This window comes from Oncorhynchus keta, chromosome 9 (assembly GCF_023373465.1).
Source record: "Oncorhynchus keta strain PuntledgeMale-10-30-2019 chromosome 9, Oket_V2, whole genome shotgun sequence".
NCBI lineage: Eukaryota > Metazoa > Chordata > Actinopteri > Salmoniformes > Salmonidae > Oncorhynchus > Oncorhynchus keta.
In genome coordinates, this window is record NC_068429.1 from 39,214,048 (window position 1) to 39,238,087 (window position 24,040).

At 45.8% G+C, this 24,040-nt stretch overlaps 1 protein-coding gene across 1 annotated transcript; it reads left to right on the forward strand.

Moving 5' to 3' along the window:
- The first annotated feature begins 4,043 nt into the window (after positions 1–4,043).
- On the forward strand, positions 4,044–24,040 carry fgf10a (fibroblast growth factor 10a). The gene is made up of 3 exons (XM_035776427.2): positions 4,044–5,431; positions 21,740–21,843; positions 23,055–24,040. Exons 1-3 carry the CDS (start codon positions 5,107–5,109, stop codon positions 23,244–23,246), a joined length of 621 nt encoding a protein of 206 aa, XP_035632320.1. The 5' UTR covers positions 4,044–5,106; the 3' UTR covers positions 23,247–24,040.

Genomic DNA, 24,040 nt, shown 5'->3' on the forward strand with positions numbered 1-24,040 from the left:
ATTGTTTCCACGGTTTCCCTAAAGCAGCTTGGGGGGGGGGGGGACCGGATATCCAGTGCATCAAAACATCCAACAAATTGTTTTCTTGTGTGACAAAGTGTGTTTTTTTCTCATAGAGAACTCCTTCCCAACATCTGAGTTTAATTAGGATTGCTGCACAACAGAAGAGCATCAGAGAAGCAATGCAGATAAAATCCATGACATTCAAAGAACCTGAGCATCTGAGTTACTGATCTTCAAACCTGCAACACAATGCTTTCGATAAAAACCAAGGTTAGCTGTTGAATGCATGACAGGGTGTTTCATGCATCAGATGAGTTGACTTATACAGTAGGGAAAGGGGGGTACCTAGTCAGTTGTCCAACTGAAATGTGTCTTCCGCATTTAACCCAAATCCTCTGATTCAGAGAGGTGCAGAGGACTGCCTTAATCAACATCCACAGGGAACAGTGGGTTGACTGCCTTGCTCAGGAGCAGAACAACATCGTTTTACCTTGTCAGCTCGGGGATTTGATCCAGCAACCTTCCGGTTACTGGCCAAACACTCTAACCACTTGGCTACCTGCTGCACCTTGTTAAAAGAAGTGTTTTGTGGAAAAACAATATTCTGTTCTCCAGTAGGTCCGCCTTACTAGCTCTGACCTTGCCGATAGATACTTTATTGAGGACAAATGTACTTACTATTACTGAGATGAATGCACCAACTGTAAGTCGCTCTGAATGAGAGTTTCTGCTAAATGTCTAAAATGTAAAATGTCTCCCCTGATTCTGTTTGTCCCTCCCTGCATCAGGTTTACAGGAAGCAGAGTATAGTACAGGGGAAGTGAATGATAACATTAGGCTGTTTGTACAACACCAGATTAAGTGCTGAGCTATCATACTGGAAACTGGAAGGCATGGCCAGAAGGGATCAGACAGCAGACTACCAGAGAAGTAGTTGGAGCTCTAACAACCAGTGGGGAAAGAGGGGGAGGGACATCTTCTCTAGTGAGATGACAATCCGATTAGACAAACAACCGTGTAAGAAATGGGATTCAGAGTAGTTTTTGTTGAATAATGTTGTTTTGCTGTTCTTTAAACTTTTATCTCACTTGATGGACTCAGTGAAGTTCTGTGTTTGTTTTTAGCACGTTTTCCCTACATGTAGCTCAGTAATAATCCACAACATCTGAGAGGTTCTGGAAAGGCAGCCATAAAATATGATCGGAATTGAGCATATTATCTATCTTGTTATTAGCATATGTATATCTAGCTCAATGACTTCCAGAACCTATCCATGTGTGTATGACCAGAAGTGTTACTTCTATACCAAACAAGTGTGTAAATGTGCTTGTGAAAGTGACGTGTGTTACCATTGTATACCAATGAATTCAGCACAGTGTTGTACAGACCAGATGTACTCTCTCTCTCTGGAATCCCCACTCCAGTGCCCCTCGCTCCGTGCCCCTCGCTCCGTGCCCCTCGCTCCGTGCCCCTCGCTCTGTGCCCCTCGCTCCATCCCCCTCCCTAGAGTGCCTGCTTGTATCCCATGGTTTGTTTGGCCTCTCTCACTGCCTCGGATGGGTGGTAGGGATTCCAGTCGTCTCTGGGACGCTAGAGACAGTCTGAATGGTCTGTGATGCAGGTACTGAAGTCACGCAAGACCTGAGCCAGATTCCCCGTGGATGAATAAAGTCAAAAGGATGAAGTCCAAAACCACCACAAATAAAGTGTCACATTTATTGATGACAAAAGTTGGAGTCTTACAATAGAACTGTATCTTTAAAGTAAAGGTTTCACTCCTTACTGAGCAGTGTCGTGATCTTGAGAGGCATGCATGACACTTCTCTGGCTGTGGTGGAAATGGCTTTAGCATGACCACCATAACACAAGATGTTTGATAGGTCGGTAAAGAGGAGGGAGAGGACCGGAGATATGGCTTTTGTCTGACAATGTGAAAAGGAAATTAAACAATGAACAAACCAGACATGAGACCTAGATTCTTTGAAGGGTGAAATTGACTGACACACGGAAGGTCTACTTTGGGTTTTAAAAGCCTAGTAAATCACTTGCGTTGCAACTGAATGTATAGCGTGTTGTCTGTTTGTCCACATCTTTGCCTGACTTGGTTAGACCTTAGTTTTGTGGTAATTTGTCAGGATGGTCCATTAATTCTAGTCATGGTCAATTTCGAAATATTGTAGCAATACTGCATCAAATGTTGTTTCTTTGATCTGCAATATGGTCAGGTCCATAATTATTGGCACCCTTGATAAAGATGAGCAAAAAAGACTGAATAAAATAAATAATACAAATACTGTATTGTATGCCCCAAACAAAAATGATATTATTTATACTAAAACAATTGCTCAGAGAATTTTTTTTTGTTTTAATTAAGTAACACAAAAATATATATAAAAAGACAGTGGTCAAAATGATTGGCACCCCTGTTTTCAACACTCTAGCACCCTCCTCTTGCAAGGATAACGACACGGAGCCTTTTCTAAAATGGTTTATGACATTTGAGAACACGTTGGGAGGGTTCTTAGACCTTTCCTTCATAGATTAAGATGAAGATTACTTTATTGGTCAATTTCACCCAAGGTCCAACCTGTATACATACAGCACATATACAGTTTTTTTGGGGGGGGGGGCATTGGGAACCCAGGGGGCTGTTATTGTGGGGGGTTAAGTTCCTTGCTTGAGGGCACAACAGCAGGCAATGGCATCTGGTGCTTGATACCAGCAACCCTCCGGTTGCCAGCTCACTTCCTGATAGATTCCTTTGTTGGACCTGGGATTTCAACTGGCAGCACTCCGGTTGCTGGCTTGCCTCTCTAACTAACCTCTAGGCCACCTGCCGCCAAAGAGCTCTATTGTCATGTCATCTGATAATAGCACGGGTTCCAATCTAAGTGTGAATGCTGTTTATCAAACTCCAAGTGGTGCTATGGTCAGATGACATGAAAATAGAGCTCTTTGGCCTCAAGTGGTGGGTTTGGTCTCATAAAACAGAAGAACCCCATACCTAATTTAAAATATGGTGGTGCATCTTTGATGTTATGGGGCTATTTTGTTTTCACTGGTCCTGTAGCCCTTGTTAAGGTCAACGGCATCACACACTTTACCAAGTACCAGGACATTTTAGCCAAAAACCACGTTGAATTTGCCAGGAGGCTGTAATTTGGCCACAAGTGGATCTCCAGCAGGACGATAACCCCAAGCACACATAAAAATCCACAAATGAATCATTAATTGACCACAAAATCAACATTTTGCAATGCTCATCTCTGTCTCCAGACTTAAACCCCATTGAATTGAAGAGAGCAGTTCATCAGTGCAGACAAAGGAAATTAAGGACCTGGAAAGATTATGTATGGAGAAATAGTCTAAAATTCCCTCCATTGTGTTCTCCTCATAAATCTCATAAAACATTTTAGAAAAAGGCTCACTGTCGCTATCCTCGCAAGGAATGGGTGCTGGAGTATTGAACACACGGGTGCCAATCACTTTTACCATAATCTTTTAAAGATTTTTTAAATTACTTGTTTAACAAAATCTCTCCCTGAGCTATTATATCAGCATAAAATAATATAATTTCCCCTTTCTTTTTTTGTACATGCAATACAGCTCAGTATTTGTGTTATTTATTTTATAGTATTATATAACCTTTATCAACGGTGCCAATAATTATGGACCTGACTGTATTTTAAAGGTACATCTCTGTCGTGTTGATTACCACAGCAAACTCCTCAGCAAATATTTATTTCGAAAAAGAAGAGGAGGCCCTAAGGAAACAGATGAAGACAACACTCAGAGTCTCACCTTTTAAGGAGGATACCAGCAATGGTCAGAAGCACCCAGGTGGCATTGATAAGACTGAAGTCAATAGAGACCTAACCTGTCTGGCAACACTTCCACCGTGAAAGACAGGAAAATAGACAAAGATAAAAGATACAGAAGATAGGGGGAGAGGGGGATATGGGAATAGGAAACGAGAGGAGAGAAATTGAGGAGAGAGAATTTCCACAATTCACTCCAAACCTGTTCTGAGCAACTGGTAGGACTTGGACTCAGAAGGGGAGGGAACAGGGTGAGAGGGAGGGGTAGAGGAGAGAAAGAGAGAGAGAGAGGGATAGGAGGGGAGAAAAACAACCTCTCCCTTACTCTATCTGACACACACGCACACTCACCCTCACACACACAGACACACACTAGCAACTAAGCAACATAATAAAAAAAAAACTCGCACACATAGATCTTCAAAGCCAACTGGCTTTCATAGACCGCCAATTATCCTAAGAGATTACATCTGGGGGGATTGCGTCAGATAAATAAGGTGAGAAGAGTGACAAGACCCAGTCACCTCAGCGCAGCGAGACAGACAGGGAGAGGAACTCCTCAACAGGGATCCCAACAGGAGAGAGAGAGAGAGAGGGGCACTCAGAGAAGAGAAGCAGCACGCAGCCACTCCACTCACAGGGACTCAGCTCAGAGAGACGGAGAAAAGAGAAGGAGAGCTCCAGCTCACACTCTACTCTAGCTCAGAGGGACCAGGGCACAGAGACCCAGCGCTTCCATTCTCACTTCCCCCACATAGAGGAGCACAGCACACCAAGAAAGAGACACTCCAGCAAAGAGGCTCTATTAAACAGACAAGTAACTTCAGAGGAACATCCAGAGACCAGAGGAAAAGCAAGGATTACATGATTCCTTTTTTTCCCCCATCCTTTGATTCTTCATTTTGATGAGAAACAGCTGTAGTGTTTATCTTGAGATTTGTTTTATTTATTCATTTTTTTGAACATTTTTGTTGTCTCCCCGTCCCCTCTTCTAACCCTCCCCTGATCTCATCCTCTCCAGAGGTGGTAGAGATAGCTTCTCATTAGTATTGTACGAGGAGAGTGAGCGGCAGAGGGCGAGAGGTGCTGGTTTCCCAGTTTTGAGTTATGTATGTTGACACATTCCTTTGGAACACGGGAGGAATAAGCAGCAGAAAGAGCAGCAGCAGTGTTGTCGTCGTCATCCGCCGGGGGTTCCATCTCCCGCTCTCAGCCCTTCTCCCTCTCCCCCATCCAGCATGGTCCTTTCTGTGAGCTTTTCTCCAGTCCTCCCAGCTCCAGTACAATGTGCATATGGACAGTGACTAAGGGTGCCGCCGCCTGGTCCTGCATTCGTCTGTCCATCCTCTCAGTGCTGCTCGTCCTGCTGCTCTGTCCACTGCCCTCCACGTGTCATCCGATTGCACCTGGGGTCGCCACTCGCTCCGTGGCGCGCTTGTCCAGGGCTGCCAACGCCTCTTCAGACACTGTTGTGGGGCGGCATGTGCGCAGCTATAACCATCTCCAAGGAGACGTGCGCAAGAGGAAACTCTACTCCTATCAGAAGTTCTTTCTCAGGATTGATAAAAATGGGAAAGTCAATGGCACCAAAAACAAAGACGATCTCTACAGTAAGTAACCCCCCGGAAAATATGCACTCACTCAGCTTCTGTTTTGTGAGTTTTGCTTCTTTTCTCATCCCTCTCACATGTGAGTCCCGTAGAGTTTGGTCCCCCCATTATTATGGCACTGCTCTCTGGTTCCCTGCCTTTGATTTGACTCCACTGCCTCCACACATAACACGAACCTTACCTGGTATTGTGGCGGGCATCAGTGGGCATAGATGTGTAGCCTGTGTCTCTGCCTGGGCAGCAGATGGTTCTTGGATAGTGGAAGCAGCATGGTTGTTGCCTCTGATTCAGTGGACTTTCCTTTAGAGCACGTCTACTGGAACCAATTAGAAATAGACCGAATAACCCTTTTCTCTCTGAGCAAATATCTTCGGGATCACATCCCTATATGCTTTCTTTGGTGACTTATTATATTTTATTATTACAATTGTATATGTAATACAACTAGTGCTACTAGTGGCATATATAGTGTTATCATCATTTGAGGTTTTCATCATCATCATCACTTCCCAGTTGCATAGATATGTCCGTCATGGGCTGACATTAATATCTGTATCGAAGTGCTTGTATCCATCCACACCCCTGCTTAGAATGATATCTCTCAGCTCATCGTTATGCTGCTCTAATCACTACACTTGCCTGCCTGGGTACAGTAAATATTACTACGCAGCGAGCGAGCGATACCCCAGACCCCTGCCAATGCTCGCAGCACCTGGCCGCCACACGCTCTCTCCATGCTGGTTGTACACTTTCCCGTCAGTGCGCTGTGCGCACATTGGCCCCAATAAAAGAAGGCTTTGCCATGTGGAGCCCATGTGTGCGAGGCTTCTCTTCTCAGACAGTGCCACTCAGACGCTGAGGCTCTGCAAGACATGGCTGAAGGAATTTCAATTAGCAGAGCGTCCTCTCGCCTTCAGCACACTCAGAGTTTAACCATCAGAAGCGGATGTGTCAATAACCACCAAAAGTTCAAGGTTTGAGATCAGGTGGCGACTATAACACCTAGGCTTGATCTACCCTAAAATGACCCTTAATGCTTCAAAACATTTAGGCAGAAATGTCATACATAGATTTTTTGAAATCCACTTTACAATATGCTTGCTTGTTTATGGAAAGATGGCAGTTAGAAAGAGAGAGAGAGAGAAAAAAGAGAAGTGCGTAGTGTTTTATGGTGAGTGTCCAATGCATGCTGCATGTGAGTGGTTCCCGCCAATAGCCCACCACATGTGAATATAATGCGGTTGTCATTAGCTCCCACAATGACCTTAGGCACAAGCCTGCCTGGTAATAATTCTGAAACCAGATGGACAGAGCACTTCTTGGGGAATTCAGATCCCATGCTGCTCAAATACTGTCCCATTTGAAGTGTAGCTAGACAGGGCTAGGAACGAATGTCTGGGGGGAGGCAGAGGACCTGGGCCTGTTGGAGGCAAAGTGAGAGAACTACCAAGGGGTGATACATCTGAATCGATCAAAACAGCTTGGACACGTGCCACAATTAAACACAAAACATTTTCTATAAATCCAAAAGGAAAATGCCCACCAGGTTGCAGTAATGTTCTCTATTTCTCTGACTTGAAACCTTGTGGTGAAAAGTCCAAATGTGGCATAAGATAAGATGATAAACATCTCTTGGTTTATGTATTTGGAAACTGCAGAAACTACAGGTGAGACTTCAGACTGGTATTTCAGGTCTCCTGGTTTGGTCCTAGAAAGGGAGACTTGTTGCCTAGTTGAAATGTCTCAGAGCAGCAGGAAGACAGAGAGCTGCTGGGTAATGTTACTACTATTAGTTGGTGGTGGAGGGGGAGATGCTGGGGGAGCGATTGTTTTTGTTCTTGCTCAGCAGTTTGTCCAGTCACAAACCCTGGGACAGCTGAAAAATTAGCAATAAAATGGTGCTGAGTACATGTTCATCTAGCCTGTCAACTCCTCTTAGTCTGGTAGTGTCCTGCAACATCATGGAATTCATTTTTGGGTTCAAATGAACCAAATATTAGAAGACCTTCCTCATCAGGACAGAGACTGTAGTGTGTGGGAACACCTTCACTTCGTTAGCTCCAGTTTTCGTGCTGTTCTGAAACATGTTCACTTGGATTGTCTCCAGCATGCGTGAAAATGTGTCCTACTTTGTGAGGTAAGGCAGACATTGAGGAAGGTGTGTCTGTCTGTAAACTCAGATGTCACTGTAGACTGATGCGTGGCAGAAGATGGTGAATTTGTCTCTAATTACATAGTGTATGACCAGTAGGCATTGCCTGGCCAGACCTCCACTGCCCACAGAATTGCAGCCTGTTAGGGTCTTTATCCTCTGCAGCTTTGATATGCCCATGTACAGAGGCTCGATGTTTACGTACGGTGGAGTCAGAAGGCGAATGAATGAAAGATCTTCTAATTAAATAAAATGAAGTCTGATAACATAGCTTTTTGAAGAATGACATGATAACCATTGTAGAAATACGTAGGTAGGTAGGCTACACTGTCGGAGCACAAACCTGTGTTCTTAGAGCCTCTTTGTTTGTGTGCTGTGTTGGTCAGGTTGGTCAGGTCTGCCGGTCTGTTACCCGGTCCCTTTCTCTCTCTCAGCCCTCTACAAAAGACCTATCTATGTGCGGTTTGAAACCCAATCCAGCCCATATTGTGTGATTCCCTTTCAGAATCCATCTGCTCAGTATTACAGTGTCACACTGCTTTCCTGCACGTTACTCTCCAGCATTAGAATATTAAGGCGCTGCATGTGTGAACCAAGCAAACAAACGGCTTATTTTCATACTGAATTATTCAACAAGTCCAATTTATTTACTGTTCTAATCTAGAATGACACTGACCAATAACAAACAGTTTATAATATATGGGTGGGGTTTTTTCTCTCTTACTGATTTTCTCTCATTTGGCATCTGGGTCCCACTCTCCCTTTCCTCTCCCTTCACTTTGCTTATCAATGAAAGAAACTGGAATCGAAAAAAGCACTCTCTAATAGACGACTGAATTCATCCACAGCGGACTGTGGTCTGAAGTTATATACCTGGGGATACTGGGGAGAAGGGGGTCCAGCTAATGAGCATCATGAGACCCTGACAGTTTTGATTGAGGGGACTTAGGGCAGTTTAGGGTTCAACTGCAGGTTGGATCGTGAGCTCCACAGAGTCCGACTCTTTCCAATCACGTTGCCAGCTTTGCGGGCTGTCCATCGCGGAGGGGTGAGGCCAGCAGCCATCTATCCTCCTCTCACCCTATTTAGCCCTCGCTCTAATCTGATGCTGCGGAATTAGCACTGCAGGCAATCCCTCACAAAATGGGCTGTTCTAAAGCCAAACTCATTTGTTTTTGTCAAGTTCTAGTGCATTAGGAGATCGTTGATGTGTTGAGCCCTGGAGGAGATGCTGGTGTACAGCAAGCACAGTGAATAAGTAGTATCAGCACTTCTTCTGTCATGTCATGGTCCACTCCTTTCCTTGATGTAGACAAGGACCCTGGACAAGGTGCTGTTTCATTTTATATTCCAACATTTGATACACATACCTCTAGATCCATATCCAATGAAGTCAAACTTGGCTGAATCCTGAGCTCCTCTGACTGAATCAAAGTGGCCCTATAACTATCCAACCTAATAGTGTTTGTTATCCTCAGCTCTCCTGGCTGGTTCTGTAGCAGGATTCATCATTTCTTGGAAGATTTATGAAAGGAATGGTTCTGACAACAGGAATCCTCTTAAGTGCTGCAAACAAAGTCTTAGCAGCATAGAGGATGGGAGGGCTAGGTAAATCTAGTACTTTTATGGTTCCACCAGACCATAAATGGGGGATGGGGGCTCTGGTGTTCCATGTTTCAGCAGTAGAACCACGTCTTTGCAAAAGAGTGGTACCTATGGCAATGGACTAATATGACTGGTTGGTGACGAACAATCGAAAAGGGGCTAGTGAAAGCTTTTTCTCGGCCCATTATTATAGTTTTTGGCTCTGACATGCTTCATCGTGAGTTGGAACGCAAGGCCGCGTGTTTTCTCACTGATTTGTGTTTCTCTTAGCAAGAGTGTGGTTGTGTGTGTGTGTGTGTGTGTGTGTGTGTGTGTGTGTGTGTGTGTGTGTGTGTGTGTGTGTGTGTGTGTGTGTGTGTGTGTGTGTGTGTGTGTGTGTGTGTGTGTGTGTGTGTGTGTGTGTGTGTGTGTGTGTGTGTGTGTCTTTATAATGTGTTTATGAGAGGATAGCAAGAAACCATGTTGTGAAATGTGTAAATGTATGTTGTAACTGCACCCGTCTGCACCACATGGATGGCACTCTCTCTTGAGTGTTCTCCTCCTCTCTGTGGTTATAGTGCCCATGTGTGGCTCCCGTGGGAAATCTCAACCACACGGGCAATACAAGTGAGTTATGAGGATTGTGTAGATGTACAAAAGGTTCGTGTCAGTGCTTTAAAAAAAAAAATCAATTTGACCCTAACATCTTCATAGGCTTTCTCTTTTCTGATTCATAAATAATTGTTTGGCCAGGGGTCTAGAGAATGTGCGGGATGTGTCCAATTGGCTGCTACGTCCTGTCCTTTTACACTTATAATTAGAAGCAACATGTTTAGGGATTATTTGAATCTAGGCCTGTTACGTAGCATAACAGTATAACAGCAGTTGGTAGAGTCCGGCGGAGTGTGGGTTTAATTCCCACTGGACCACCCAGATGGAAATGAGGGCATGCATGACTGGAAATGGATTTGGATAAAAGCATTTGCTAAATGGCATGTATTATTATTATTATTATTATCCCCATAATACCTTCATTAGTGGAAGAGCCTCAGCCAAAAGGGAGTAATTAAAAGCAGACACCACTGGCACAGGACCCCCCCCCCCCTACAACCCCTGCACCCTCCTACACCCCCGGGTCGTTAGACTTGTGTCGACACTTTCTGCCTTTAGACCTTTCCAGCAGTATCTCCCTTATCACAGGGGAAGTTGGAGCTGTTTAAACAGGTTGTGCAGTAGATTTGTGAAGGCCTACTGTACAAATCGGTTTTGTTTAAAGTGTGAAAGTTATGATTCATATTGAAATTGAACCTCAATGAATGAAGGCAAGCCAGTTCTTTACAAACTTAAGACTTTATCATTCGCTCATCTTCAACTAACCCCTCTTGAACAAGAAGGTTGGCAAGGGAAGCCTAGATTTGTCTCTCAAGCATCTTATTGTTTCTGCCCCTTCGTTTGCTCTATTTAGAGTTCAAATGGAGGTATGGATGTCCAGATGTATGACTAACCTTTGACCCCATTACTTAAAGAGAGGGTCATTTGTGCCAGGGTTGGTTTAAAGGAGAACACCACTGTCTCCCCACTATCATTTTGTCCTGTCTGTCTCTAACAAGCTGCAGTCAGAGAGTGTGTGTGTGTGTGTGTGTGTGTGTGTGTGTGTGTGTGTGTGTGTGTGTGTGTGTGTGTGTGTGTGTGTGTGTGTGTGTGTGTGTGTGTGTGTGTGTGTGTGTGTGTGTGTGTGTTTGTGTGCATGTGTATGTTCAAATAAGGAAAGCAAGCAGTTTTCATATTTTTCTATGCGGTGACTCTGACCAAAGTCGCAGGGGACAAGGGGGAACTGAGGCATCGCTCTCTGTACTCACAATTTCCCCCTATTCTTTAAAAATAATTATTTACGCATATTCTTTCAGTGTTTCCTGATATTCACCCATCAATTTACTGTTGTGTCAATCATTGACTCATCTGAACATTTTTGTAATAAAACACAGACTTTGTGAACCGCATGCTGTCCTGCCACTATACCATCCAGCCACCTCTTTATTCTGTCAGTCAGCAACCTCTCTGGAAACGTCAAAACTTCACTGGGCAGTTCTCTTCTCTGAAGAATGGATTATAATTCCCTGGAATTTTAAATTGGCCATCTTTGTTTTGATTAACTGGTTTTGAGTTTTCAATGTTTACCTTATGTGCGGATTTAATACCCTCACAGACGTGCAGGATTTGACTTATATTCCTTAAACCAAACCAGAAAGTCAAAGGCTCACAATTCGGAACAATGATTCAACAGAAGAGCAACTTTTGAACATACCTTCAGCTCTGCAATAGTATGTTGCTGCTCAGAGCGCAGGATTGGCTAAGATACATGGCATTTCCTCTACTTTGGAAGATGCACTGCTAAATCTAACCTGGTAAGGCGTCCATGGTATAGGCCAATGTAGTTGAATGGTAGGCTGTCCAGGTGAAAGAAATGGGAGCATGTTTCATGTGTTTGGGTGCTGCAATGTTACAAACATTCGCTAGATTAGGTCAAAGTCGCCAACATTGAGAACCACAGACATCACAACACATTCAAGATGTATGTACACACACATACACACACACACACACACACACACACACCGAGTGTGGTGGGACAGATGGAAGTCTGGGAGAGAGAGAGAGGAGAGAGAGTCTTAATGGAATCATCAAAGGTAGCGCAGGGAGACCAGTGCTCGGACCAGAGACGCATCTGGACAGCCCGTCCCATTTTAAAGGAGCAGGCAGGAATGCCAGCTAATTACCCATTGCGTGCGCAAGAGGCAGGGATGTGGGGGGCACTATGGGGGCTGTCCTGAGGCAACTGGTGGCTGAGCAGGAGCCCTGGATCGTATCCGTCACAGATCCTATATCCAGACCCCCACTGCTTTACTGGCCACTAATGCAACACGTTCCCACACTGGACCAACGCTGGCCCAACACTGTCCCCATCCACATGGGTGCTGCTTTGACATTTATGAGAGGGAACAGAAACCTATGTGCCGCCACGTGTGTGTTTGTGTGTGTGTTTGAGCGTGTGTGTGTGTGTGTTTGTGTGTGTGTGTGTGTGTGTGTGTGTGTGTGTGTGTGTGTGTGTGTGTGTGTGTGTGTGTGTGTGTGTGTGTGTGTGTGTGTGTGTGTGTGTGTGTTTGTGTGTGTGTTTGTGTGTGTGTTTGAGCGTGTGTGTGTGTGTGTTTGTGTGTGTGTTTGTGTGTGTGTGTGTTTGATGGTGACAGAGTAAAGTGTGAAAAAGTATGCGTTACATGCTCGAATCCTGCCCGAAATCTGGAGGGACCTAAGACAACAGATCCAACACAACAACCAGAGGAAAAGCTGTTGATGCACTTTCAGCAGGACATGTTGAAGGTTGTGGTGATAGGCTCTGGAGAGGATTAGTTTGTTAGGGCTAGTGCTTGAGTGCTGCAGTGCATTGTACTTTCCTCAGCAGTAAAAAGGCATCTGGATTTCAAAAACATGGGACCTTAAATCCCAATGACCCCGGGTTCATGACATAACTTGACTTAAAGAGTCTATAGAATGTCTAGAACAATTGGAATCACAACATTATGTTTTTGTATAGTATGCAAAATGCAAGAAGGGTTATAAATGACCTTGCCAGATCAAACCCGTAAACACACATTCATATGGTAAGCACTCAGTGCCCGATGGCACGTTTTGACATTTACTGGCACAGGTACTATGCTGCAGAACCAATAGCATTGGGTAAATCACATTATCTGAGAAGACTGCATTTTTTCTGAAACCACCGTGAACATCAACATGCACTTCACTTGGTTTTGCAAAACGTCCTTAAAACCACCATGACATAATACACAGTGGTGCTATTACCCGGCATGGTAAGCTGATCTCAAACCATGCGAATGTGAATGTTCTATCTCAGAGGAATCTAATGCTATCTGTTGGCTGGAAAACAGAGCTCAGGTATTTGAAACAACACATTTATACTCATTACAGGTGATTATTTTCTTCTGAGTGTCTGGATTTGCTTTTAATCATGCTTTGCTGCCAGGTTTAAAATCACACACAGCTTGACAGTGTTTCTCCCGTGTAAGACTGCTGTGGATCCACGTTTCAGGCAAAGAAAACAATATTGACAGTAGGATGGATAAGAAGTATTAGATGTACAACTTCTGTGTGGAGATGGATCTAAAACACAACTTAACAGCCTCATGAAACCCCCCAAAAATATGACTTAACTGTCGCGAGGTGAAGATGATGACAGTGAACAGGCGATGTTTTCATTGGATGTTGCTCACCTTCCGCAAATTAGCGCCAATAGGCTACATTTACACCGCATCCATCACAAGCTCGCGTCCCATTACACCATGAAGGAGTTGAAAGCACCCTCATACAGATTTAGCCAGTCACCGATGAGTTACTAGCAATTTACATGAGTAACCCCTATCGTGGTGTAAAATATCTGTGAAAAGTAACTAATAAACAAAAAGTTATCGAGTAGTTATAAATTATAATGACAGTGGATTGCAAAAACATCCTCAAGTTTTCTTTTGCACAAACCTTTTGATGGCTTGTCGAGCTGGAGTGGGATATTGTCCGACTTTATCTACCCCAATACTTAAATGACTCACAAAGAATACAATTCCCACAACGCCACACTGGCGTTTGTGTTTCTCAATGGATCTAGTGTTCCTCGTGCCCTTAACGCTGAAGTCGTTCCACGGATATGAACCCCTGTGTCATAGTGAATTTGACAGATCGTCAATCAGGCTGTCGCCAGTTGTCGGAGGGAGGATCTCTCGCCTTAGATGTTAGTCACTCTAACCTCAAGTAATGCAAATCAAACTTGGGATTGTTGAAAAGTGGAAACAAAAGTTGAAGGACAGTTTTTGTACAGACATCTATATATATATATATACATCTAACACTCTTAGAAGTGACACATTTTGTATATTTCCTCAAAGAGCATTTGAATTAATTGTTTTAATATAATATATAATTGTCAGTATATATCTCTAAAATCTCAACATCCTCCCTCGTGTGAAAATAAATCATAATTTTCTTTGAAAGTTGTACCTCAAGTGGTACCTCAAGTGGTAAAACCGGTTTTATAATTGAAAATGCAGACATTTACACGTACCTAACCATCTCATATCCAGTCGTGGGCCATACAATGGGAGCAGAGCAGCAATATAATCTTCAAACGGGCCTAAGATAAACTGGGGAAACACTTTTACAGCCCTCCCTAACCTTAAGTTCATCTGGAGTCACCACTGACCATGTTTAGGAGGCAGTGGGGAGTTTGTAGGGGAGATGAGGGGTGTAGAGTGGGGTTGGTGGGGGGAGAGCTGTGTTGTTCTGCAGCCTAATGAAGCCGGCCCCTAAAGAGAGCCCAGACCCTGCTGCACTGATCTCTCAGGAGCCTGGGAGCCAGAGGCCTGTGGAGGCCAGATCAAAGGTGCGAGGCACTGCTGTCAGGAGCCAGCCCAGGGTCAAACCCAGTTCCTCAGCCCCCCCTGCCCTGCCCTGCCACTACTTCAGCCCCTGCTCTGCCCTTCCACTACCCCCCTGCCACTACCCCAGCCCCCCTTTCCTACCTCTACTCCAGTCCCCCAGGCCCCTCTACAGCCATTAACCCAGCCCCCACCCTTGCCCTGCCACTACCCCAGCTCAGGCCCAGCCCCTTCTGCCACTACCCCAAACCTTCCTGCCACTACCCCAACCCCTCCTGCCACCCCCCACATCTCCTGTCAAAACCCCAACCCCTCTGGCCAAAACCCCACCCCTCCTGACACTACCCCAACCCCTTCTGCCACCCCCCACATCTCATGTCAAAACCCCAACCCCTCTGGCCAAAACCCCACCCCCTCCTGACACTACCCCAACCTCTCTGGCCCCTACCCCCACCTCCAACCACTCCTGCCACCACCCCAACCTCTGCTGCCACTACCCCACCTCCTCCTGCCACTACCCCAACCCATCCGGCCCCTACCCCTACCCCTACCCCCAGCCCCAAACCCTCCTGTCACTACCCCAAACCCTCCTGCCACAGCACCAACCCTTCCGGCCCCTATCCCCAGCCCCAACCCCTCCTGCCATTACCCCCACCCCCTCCTGCCACTACCCCAACCCCTCCGGCCACAACCCCAACCCATCTGGCCCCTATCCCCAGCCCCAAAGCCTCCTGCCACTACCCCACCCCCTCATGCCACTAACCCAGCCCCCCTTTAATAGGACATGAGCTGCCTCTACACCCCTGAATCTGGAAGGTTAATAGGAAAGACTTGCCTGTCATAGGGGCAGCAAGTTAGGTTTCCCAGGATAATTATGCACACACTCTGGGTTAACGACAATGGTGGTCTAAGCTGCTTCAAATTTAGTATCGAATTGATGCCTGTTGATGATGAGAAAAGGTATTTCTCTCAGAATAGGGCGTACATTGTATGTTCTATAGTAGTGTGTAGTCTTCTATACAGTACACAGCGATAGAAGTGGGGGAGGCTCAGTGGTAAAGCTGGCTGGATGAAGCTACAAATGGGAAAGCATTGAGGTCAATTTGACAAGATGCGATAAAGGGAGTCCTGTCACCCTGCCAAGAAACCACGGCCTTATGTGGAGATAGGGGGTCTGTGGGAGGAGGGGTGGAGAGAGGCCACCTACAGAGCCTAGGGTAGAAGCCAAGGCTGCTGCCGATGGGAGTCACACCAGGCGGTTGACTTGACCACCCAATGGACAGTCCGCCAGCAGAACTGAACTGAGCCACCAGACGACTGTCTGCTCTCCAGTAACGCTGTAATTAGCAGCCATAGCCTCTGCCAATGGTACTGTAGGAGAAACCCAAGAAACACAAATTACTCAAATACTGTGAAACCACATCGACCAATTGAGGTTGAAAAGAGAAAGAAGTCAGATGACTCCCCTTATCTAAAGAAAGATATTTCAGAAATGTTTTACCTGCACTCATACGGTATCTCATTACACCATAAACACACGGCCTCTTCTTGTGTGCAGCAGTAAATTCCTTTAGTGAGGCAAGCAAACATTGGACCTCAAATCTAGGTAGCACAAATACAGCTTCATAGAGTGAAATGAGGCGGAAAACTGATTTTGGACTCTTATATAGTCTTGTCCATACTGTATCTGGAACTAACCCTTCATTAGCACTGAAGACTGCAGTCGACTGTTACAGGACCTTGGGGCCTGGTTTTTATTAATCTGCCATATAAAACTAACACAGTCCTGTTATATACACAGGTGTTTGTCTTCGTAGTTTCTGAAAAATGTTGATTGCAGAATGTCAGCACCTTTTTTGCTTGTTTGTTAAGAAAACTCTGGTTATTACACTTTCAATATTGGTCATAAAACTGTTTCGCTGCACTTAAAAGTTCACCCTCACAAAATATAAATAAAAGTTTTGGGCAATGTGTCAACCAGAGGTAGAAAAAAACCAACTCCCCCAAGCATAAAAATAAACCAGAGTGAGGAGACAGGACCGGGGGCAGAATGGGGAGAAAGATAGAGGGAAACAGATGCGCAGAGATAAGCGACGGATAAGAGAGAGAGGAACGAAGCAAAGAGAGAGAGAGTAAGGATACTCGTTTTACTGTTGTGAACGGAGGGGCTGAAGAGAAATGGGTCTGGCCCTGTGCTGTGCTGCCCTGTGCTGTGCTGTCCTGTGCTGTGCTGTCCTGTGCTGTGTTGTGCTGTCCTGTGCTGTGCTGTGCTGTCCTGTGCTGTCCTGTGCTGTCCTGTGCTGTGCTGTGCTGTCCTGTGCTGTGCTGTCCTGCGCTGTCCTGTGCTGTGCTGTGCTGTGCTGTCCTGTCCTGTCCTGTGCTGTGCTGTGCTGTGCTGTGCTGTCCTGTCCTGTCCTGTGCTGTGCTGTCCTGTGCTGTCCTGTCCTGTGCTGTGCTGTGCTGTGCTGTCCTGTGCTGTGCTGTCCTGTGATGTCCTGTGCTGTGCTGTGCTGTGCTGTGCTGTGCTGTCCTGTGCTGTCCTGTCCTGTGCTGTGATGTGCTGTCCTGTCCTGTGATGTCCTGTGCTGTGCTGTCCTGTGCCGTGCTGTCCTGTGCTGTCCTGTGCTGTCCTGTCCTGTGCTGTCCTGTCCTGTGCTGTCCTGTGCTGTCCTGTGCTGTCCTGTCCTGTCCTGTCCTGTGCTATCCTGTGCTGTCCTGTGCTGTCCTGTCCTGTCCTGTCCTGTGCTGTCCTGTGCTGTCCTGTGCTGTCCTGTCCTGTGCTGTCCTATGCTGTCCTGTGCTGTCCTGTCCTGTGCTGTCCTGTGCTGTGCTGTGCTGCCCTGTGCTGTGCTGTGCTGTGCTGTCCTGTCCTGTGCTGTCCTGTGCTGTCCTGTCCTGTGCTGCCCTGTGCTGTCCTGTGCTGTGCTGTCCTGTCCTGTGCTGTCCTGTGCTGTGCTGTCCTGTGCTGTCCTGTCCTGTCCTGTGCTGCCCTGTGCTGTCCTGTGCTGTGCTGTCCTGTCCTATGCTGTCCTGTGCTGTCCTGTCCTGTCCTGTGCTGTCCTGTGCTGTGCTGTGCTGCACTGTGCTGTCATGTGCTGTGCTGTCCTGTGCTGTCCTGTGCTGTCATGTCCTGTTCTGTCCTGTGCTGTCCTGTGCTGTCATGTCCTGTGCTGTCCTGTCCTGTGCTGTCCTGTCCTGTGCTGTGCTGTGCTGCACTGTGCTGTCCTGTGCTGTGCTGTCCTGTGCTGTCCTGTGCTGTCATGTCCTGTGCTGTCCTGTCCTGTGCTGTGCTGTTCTGTCCTGTGCTGTCCTGTCCTGTGCTGTTCTGTCCTGTGCTGTCCTGTCCTGTGCTGTTCTGTCCTGTGCTGTCCTGTCCTGTGCTGTCCTGTCCTGTGCTGTTCTGTCCTGTGCTGTCCTGTGCTGTCATGTCCTGTGCTGTCCTGTCCTGTGCTGTTCTGTCCTGTGCAGTCCTGTGCTGTCATGTCCTGTGCTGTCCTGTCCTGTGCTGTCCTGTCCTGTGCTGTCCTGTCCTGTCCTGTCCTGTGCTGTGCTGTCCTGTCCTGTCCTGTCCTGTGCTGTCCTGTCCTGTCCTGTCCTGTCCTGTGCTGTCCTGTCCTGTGCTGTCCTGTCCTGTCCTGTCCTGTGCTGTCCTGTCCTGTGCTGTCCTGTCCTGTCCTGTCCTGTCCTGTCCTGTCCTGTGCTGTCCTGTCCTGTCCTGTCCTGTCCTGTCCTGTCCTGTGCTGTCCTGTCCCTGTCCTGTCCTGTCCTGTGCTGTCCTGTCCTGTCCTGTCCTGTCCTGTCCTGTCCTGTGCTGTCCTGTCCTGTCCTGTCCTGTCCTGTCCTGTCCTGTCCTGTCCTGTCCTGTCCTGTGCTGTCCTGTCCTGTCCTGTCCTGTCCTGTCCTGTCCTGTGCTGTCCTGTCCTGTGCTGTCCTGTCCTGTCCTGTCCTGTCCTGTCCTGTCCTGTCCTGTCCTGTCCTGTCCTGTCCTGTCCTGTGCTGAGCTGCCAGGAACAACATGTTTCAGTCTCTGGTCTGTTCAGTGCCGCCGTATTGTTGCAATTTAAGCCTTTTGTTACAGCCCTGCCTTTCAACTCCAGAGTACAGGTGATGGTTCTGGTGACTTGGCAAGGGGGTCATAAAAAAAGTGTTTCGCTTTAACGCGCCACATCAAACGGCCCAAAGCAAACGGCTAAAACAGGTGCCTGACTTTCAACACGGCAGAGATAGATCTTATTTTGACATTGCAAGCTTACCTAAAATACTGCAGTGTCACTTATATTACAGGGGAGCTCAGACTTGAAACTGGTTTTGAACCATTCACTCTTGTGCAGATGGGGAAGGTGTTTGTGACTGTGTCTGAGATCTGGCATGCCTACTACTTACTGAAACGACATACTGTGTACTAATAGTACGACATACTACAGCATTTAGAACGTACTGTTTAGTAAAGCTAATGCAGTAAGCAGCAAATAACAGAATACTAGGCTCATCCTACTGAGAATTTGTAACCTAAAGCAAAATTGCGTTGTTTCTTGCCTTTTGTTAGTTTTGGTCAGGTGCAGCACTTCCCCTCAGCTGATTTCGCAGCTGTTATCAAACACACGTGTCTGGAAAGACAAATCTCTTCCTTAACAGTGTGCAGTGAATTCTACTAGATGAAACGCCGAAATTAGTCTGACATCCCGGCATGTAAAGTATACAACATTTTAGGAAATTCCACGTACTATAAAATGTAATTTTTTTCACATACCCTAACATGCCTATTTAGAACGCAAAGACGGATATTCCGGAATGGCCTGTGTGTTTGTGTGTTTAACTGTGAGTCAGTGTGAGTTTGTAGGTGCATGTCTTTACAGTGTATTGTATTTCCGTACAATTGAGTTACTCAAAGTGGTCTCCATACACCTGTATCAATTGGCATTGCCTCTCTCTCTCCTTCCTTCTCTCTCTCCCTCCCTCTCTCTCTCCCTCCCCCTCTCTCTCTCTCTCTCCCTCCCTCTCTCTCTCTCTCTCTCTCTCTCTCTCTCTCTCTCTCCCTCCCTCCCTCCCTCCCTTTGATCAGGGATTATTCCCCTCTAATCCCACTGACTGTCATCCAATTTCTCTTCTCCTCCTTTCATCCCTCCCTTCCCCTCCCCTGTTCATGAACCTGAGGGAAGGCAGAAGAGCAGAGACCAGGCCGGATAACCTTACCACCACACTCAATAGCCGTGTGCAACCAGAGCCCATACGGAAGGGGCTCTCTCACGCCCGCTGTGTATAAAGAAACCTGTCTAATCCGCCTGTTGAGTGGCGGCCACACTGCTTGTTTTGCCGGTTCACAGGTGCAGATAAAACCTCACCGCCAATTCATGCTAAATGGTTTAGCTTAGGCATTGACAATGTACTAGGAGTTCGTTTTCACAGTACGGGGACTGGAATGTCTTTATTTTGTACACTGCATCAATGGAATTATTCATAGTTGTATGGTGTCATGAGTTTTATACAAGCACTTTTAGAAGTATGCTTATATGTTTTCACACTCCTCCTGTGTTACACATCCAAGGTACAATTTCAGTCTTTGACTGTGGAAGTAAAATTAGGGGGTGGGGAGTCTGAAAATAGGTCATGACCTTTGAGTAGAATCCACAGCTGCAGACTGTATTGGTTCAAAGTTGAAATTGGTTTACATGGGAAAGTCCATGGCAGGGGTAGACTAGAGTCCCCAAGTGAAATACTCTTACGCAAAACTGTTAACCATAACATGTAACCCAGTACAGGGACAGGACACAGCCCAAATAGGAAGAAATGGAGAGGAACGATATGTCCAGTTGAACAAGTACTTAAGGATAAATGAGCAACTTACCCCTGATCAAAGAATCCTGCAACAGCTCTCCTAAAACGGGGTCCCCCCTTGTCTCAGGCGGTGCATAAAATCACTCCAGGACAGCAGGATGTTACAAATGTGTGTCCCAGGAGTAAGAAAGGGGGGTCAGTGTCAGTGTCAGTGTAGACAGGTGCCATTAACTACTCTGACTCTCACCTTGTGAGGAGGCGATATCTACTGTCCTCTGACCCAGGCTAGGAGGCTCCACACTGGGTCAGACCAGCCACCTCCCTGCCTCCCTGCTTTCTACAAAGACCAACTTCTACCAGAATTGGTCCTGAGCTAATCCCCCCTAACCCATGATAGCTTTATGGGTTTATATAATTGACTTTAGGATGAAGGAGACTGGTTACCACATCTTAAGTCCCTAATTGGTTCAAGAAACATTCAGACTGCAAACTGATATGGACATTTTTGCTTTCGCCAGCGTGCCGCTCCACTCCGAAAACAAACAAAAGCAAAGAAATGGTTTTTCCAAAGCTTAGCCCCAGCCAACGCCTCTCACTCAGGGCTTATGGCCCGTTAGCATGGGAATGAAATGGCGGCTCAGCCTGTCTGTTCTCAATGACTGGCACAGAGACACACAGCCAGGCAGCCAGGCAGTGGTGTACTGGGGGATCAAGCAAAGATGATTGTGATTATTCAAAACATGGTCAGGGATAACAGGCAGGGATAACAGTGTGACTCTACCCCCCGGTGTGACTCAGTAGACAAGGCCTGCAGTTATTATACCTTTTTATGTAGATATGTTCAGTAAACATCCTGGAAAAGACGGTAGTAACTGACAACATCATGGACTACAACATACTGTATCCACTTACATTCACTGTAATACTTAATCAACTGGCCTGCCGGCTATAACAGCAATTATAAACTGGGTAGTTCGAGTCCTGAATGCTGATTGGCTGACAGCCGTGGTATATCAGACCGTATACCACTGATATGACAGAACATTTATTGTTGCTGTCCTAATTACGTTGGTAACCAGTTTATGATAGCAATAAGGCACCTCAGGGTTTGTGGTATATGGCCAATATACCACGGCTAAGGGCCGCGTTGAGTCGTGCTTAGGACAGCCCTTAGCCATGGTATATTGCCCATATACCACACCCCCTCATGCCTTATTACTTAAATAAACAGTGGAGCCTATGCAGTCAAAAACACAAGCATTCTTTCTCAATGCAGTTCAATTATTCATTGACTATCACTTCAGTGTATTGGCCTGGTATAACTAACCTATAATGTGTCTGTGTGTCTTCCAGGTGTGCTGGAGATCAAGTCAGTGGATGTTGGGATCGTGGCCATCAAGGGGCTCAGCAGTAACTTTTACCTGGCAATCAGCAAGAAAGGAGAGCTGTATGGCGCGGTAAGTTTAGCCTGTGCTGAAATTCACACACAGAATAACAATATCCCTACAGAAAAATGGAGCTAATTATTTGGCTGAGTATACAAACTCCCCATTAGACTGACTCAGTGTTCAGAACACACACTAGTTAGTTGCCAGGTAGTGTTTTTACACTGCCACCTTACTGTTGAAAATAACTCTCTTCCATACTATACTCTCCTAAGGAGCTGGCCCCTTTGATGTTGTGTGAGAGCTCTTCTCTCCTCTGTCCCCGGGCCCTTAGAGAAGCCTGGGGTTGTTTTAAAGGACAGTTCCCCTCCACTGCCCGTAAATAATCCCCTAGTACAAGTCGGCCCGGCCAAAAGAGTCGTCGTCTTGGAGAAAGTAAGCCGAGACGCCCCTGCCGTCCCTCTCTCCCAAACACACAGATCCTCCCATATACCACACCATCCTTGTGCTCCACTCTATTCAGACCAGAGAAACACAATACAACAGCCCCCATTCTACTAAAAGCCCTCAAGGGCTACCGGTACTGTTTCATGTGCTCTCACACATCATCTGAAACATAACAGTGAAAGGCTGTTACTACGGCTCTCTTAGTAGTGAAATCAGATGAAATGAGACACAAAAAGCATTCTAGCTCGGGAACACAATTCCCATGACGTATTTTAAAGTGTCACACCAAGGTACTGTCATTCACTCAGTAAAGCATTGGTGGCATATCTGTCCCTCATTACACAAGTATTATATTATAGTTAGCTGGTTCTATATTCATATATTCCATTTTGTGGGAGATTATTTTCACACAAGTTTCCATGAGAAAGAGGTAGCCGAACGTGAGTTGAACCCAGGGCAGCGTTTCCAAAATATTCTCATATGATTTGGGAACATTCAGTTTACTTCTGGATTCAATTTGAACAGCTGTGGCTAAAGAGCATTTGGGAAAGGAACATTCTTTACAGGGTCACAACTGTATCCCTTTTTTTGTCTAGTTAGTCAGGACACTAAATGACAAGAACAGTCTGTTAGAAGCCTGATGAACCCCACTGCCATTGTGCAAGAATGTATTTATATTGTTGTTAACTTGCCTTATTGGAGCCAACTAACCTGGATATCTGGATGAGAACTTCTGCTTACTGAATAAATAATGCAAATGTAGACCCCAGTTTCATTGCCTGTGCTGCCAAAGTTGTCGAATCACTCACAATTTGTTTTTCTTGTTTGTTCACCAGAGGGACTTTGGTGTTGACTGTCGGTTGACCGAACGGATTGAGGAGAACAGGTACAACACCTATGCCTCAGCAGAGTGGCGGAACAAGAAGAAGCCCATGTTCGTGGGGCTGAGCGCCAACGGCAAGCCCATGAGGGGCAAGAAAACACGAAGGAAAAACACTGCCACCCACTTCCTGCCCATAGTGGTGTAGCCACCGCATTGGACAGTTCCTTCCCCTGGGAATGTTTCACTGCACTGAGGAAAGACTGGGAACCATTAAAGACATAATGGAGTCATATGCAGTCAAAGTTTTTGATTTGCAAAGACTATACGTATTTTCTGAAAGGAAGGCACTATGTAAAGGAACTGTTTGAACTCATTGTCGCGGAGTCTGACTGATGATGGTACAGATTTGTTTTTAAGTTATGATTCGGCACAGGAGAAAATATGAAAAAAAATTCTGTGCCAAATCATTTTCAATGGGCGAACTGTTGGAGACAAAACTGAATACTGAATAAGAGGACAAAAAAAGGACACTGATTCAGCGTCACTGAAGACAGGGTCAAAGGGCAGAGTGTACCATGTGTATTTGTCTGTGTGATGATCTGTGGATGCAGTTACATGTATTTATGCTGTACTAACTCATACGAGGAACTGAAATTGACACTCATGCTTTGTGACAGACACGTACAGTACTGGAAGCACTTGGGTGACTTAGGTGTGATGGAAGAGAAGCTGGGCCATGGAGTGAGTCATATGCAGAGAATTTAGTCAAGATAGCACCATAGCATAAACCTTATTAACATGCAAGTTCACTGTATTGGGTATTTCCATTCCTTTACCTGACTGCTTTAAAATAAATTATTTATTTTATGTAATATTTAAAGAAACCAAAAAGACCAAAAATATGGAATGGACAAATTCATTATTTTTATCATTTATGCTCTTCTTTTTAAATACTAATCTATCGTTTAAACATGAATAAAATAAATATATTTCTCTTTA

Bases quoted from the DNA above. Each gene is read 5' to 3' on its own strand.
- fgf10a (XM_035776427.2), top strand. From the start codon at position 5,107: ATGTGCATATGGACAGTGACTAAGGGTGCCGCCGCCTGGTCCTGCATT. The intron at 5,432-21,739 runs GTAAGTAACCCC...TGTGTCTTCCAG, and splicing joins AAACAAAGACGATCTCTACA to GTGTGCTGGAGATCAAGTCA. The intron at 21,844-23,054 runs GTAAGTTTAGCC...TTTGTTCACCAG, and splicing joins AAGGAGAGCTGTATGGCGCG to AGGGACTTTGGTGTTGACTG.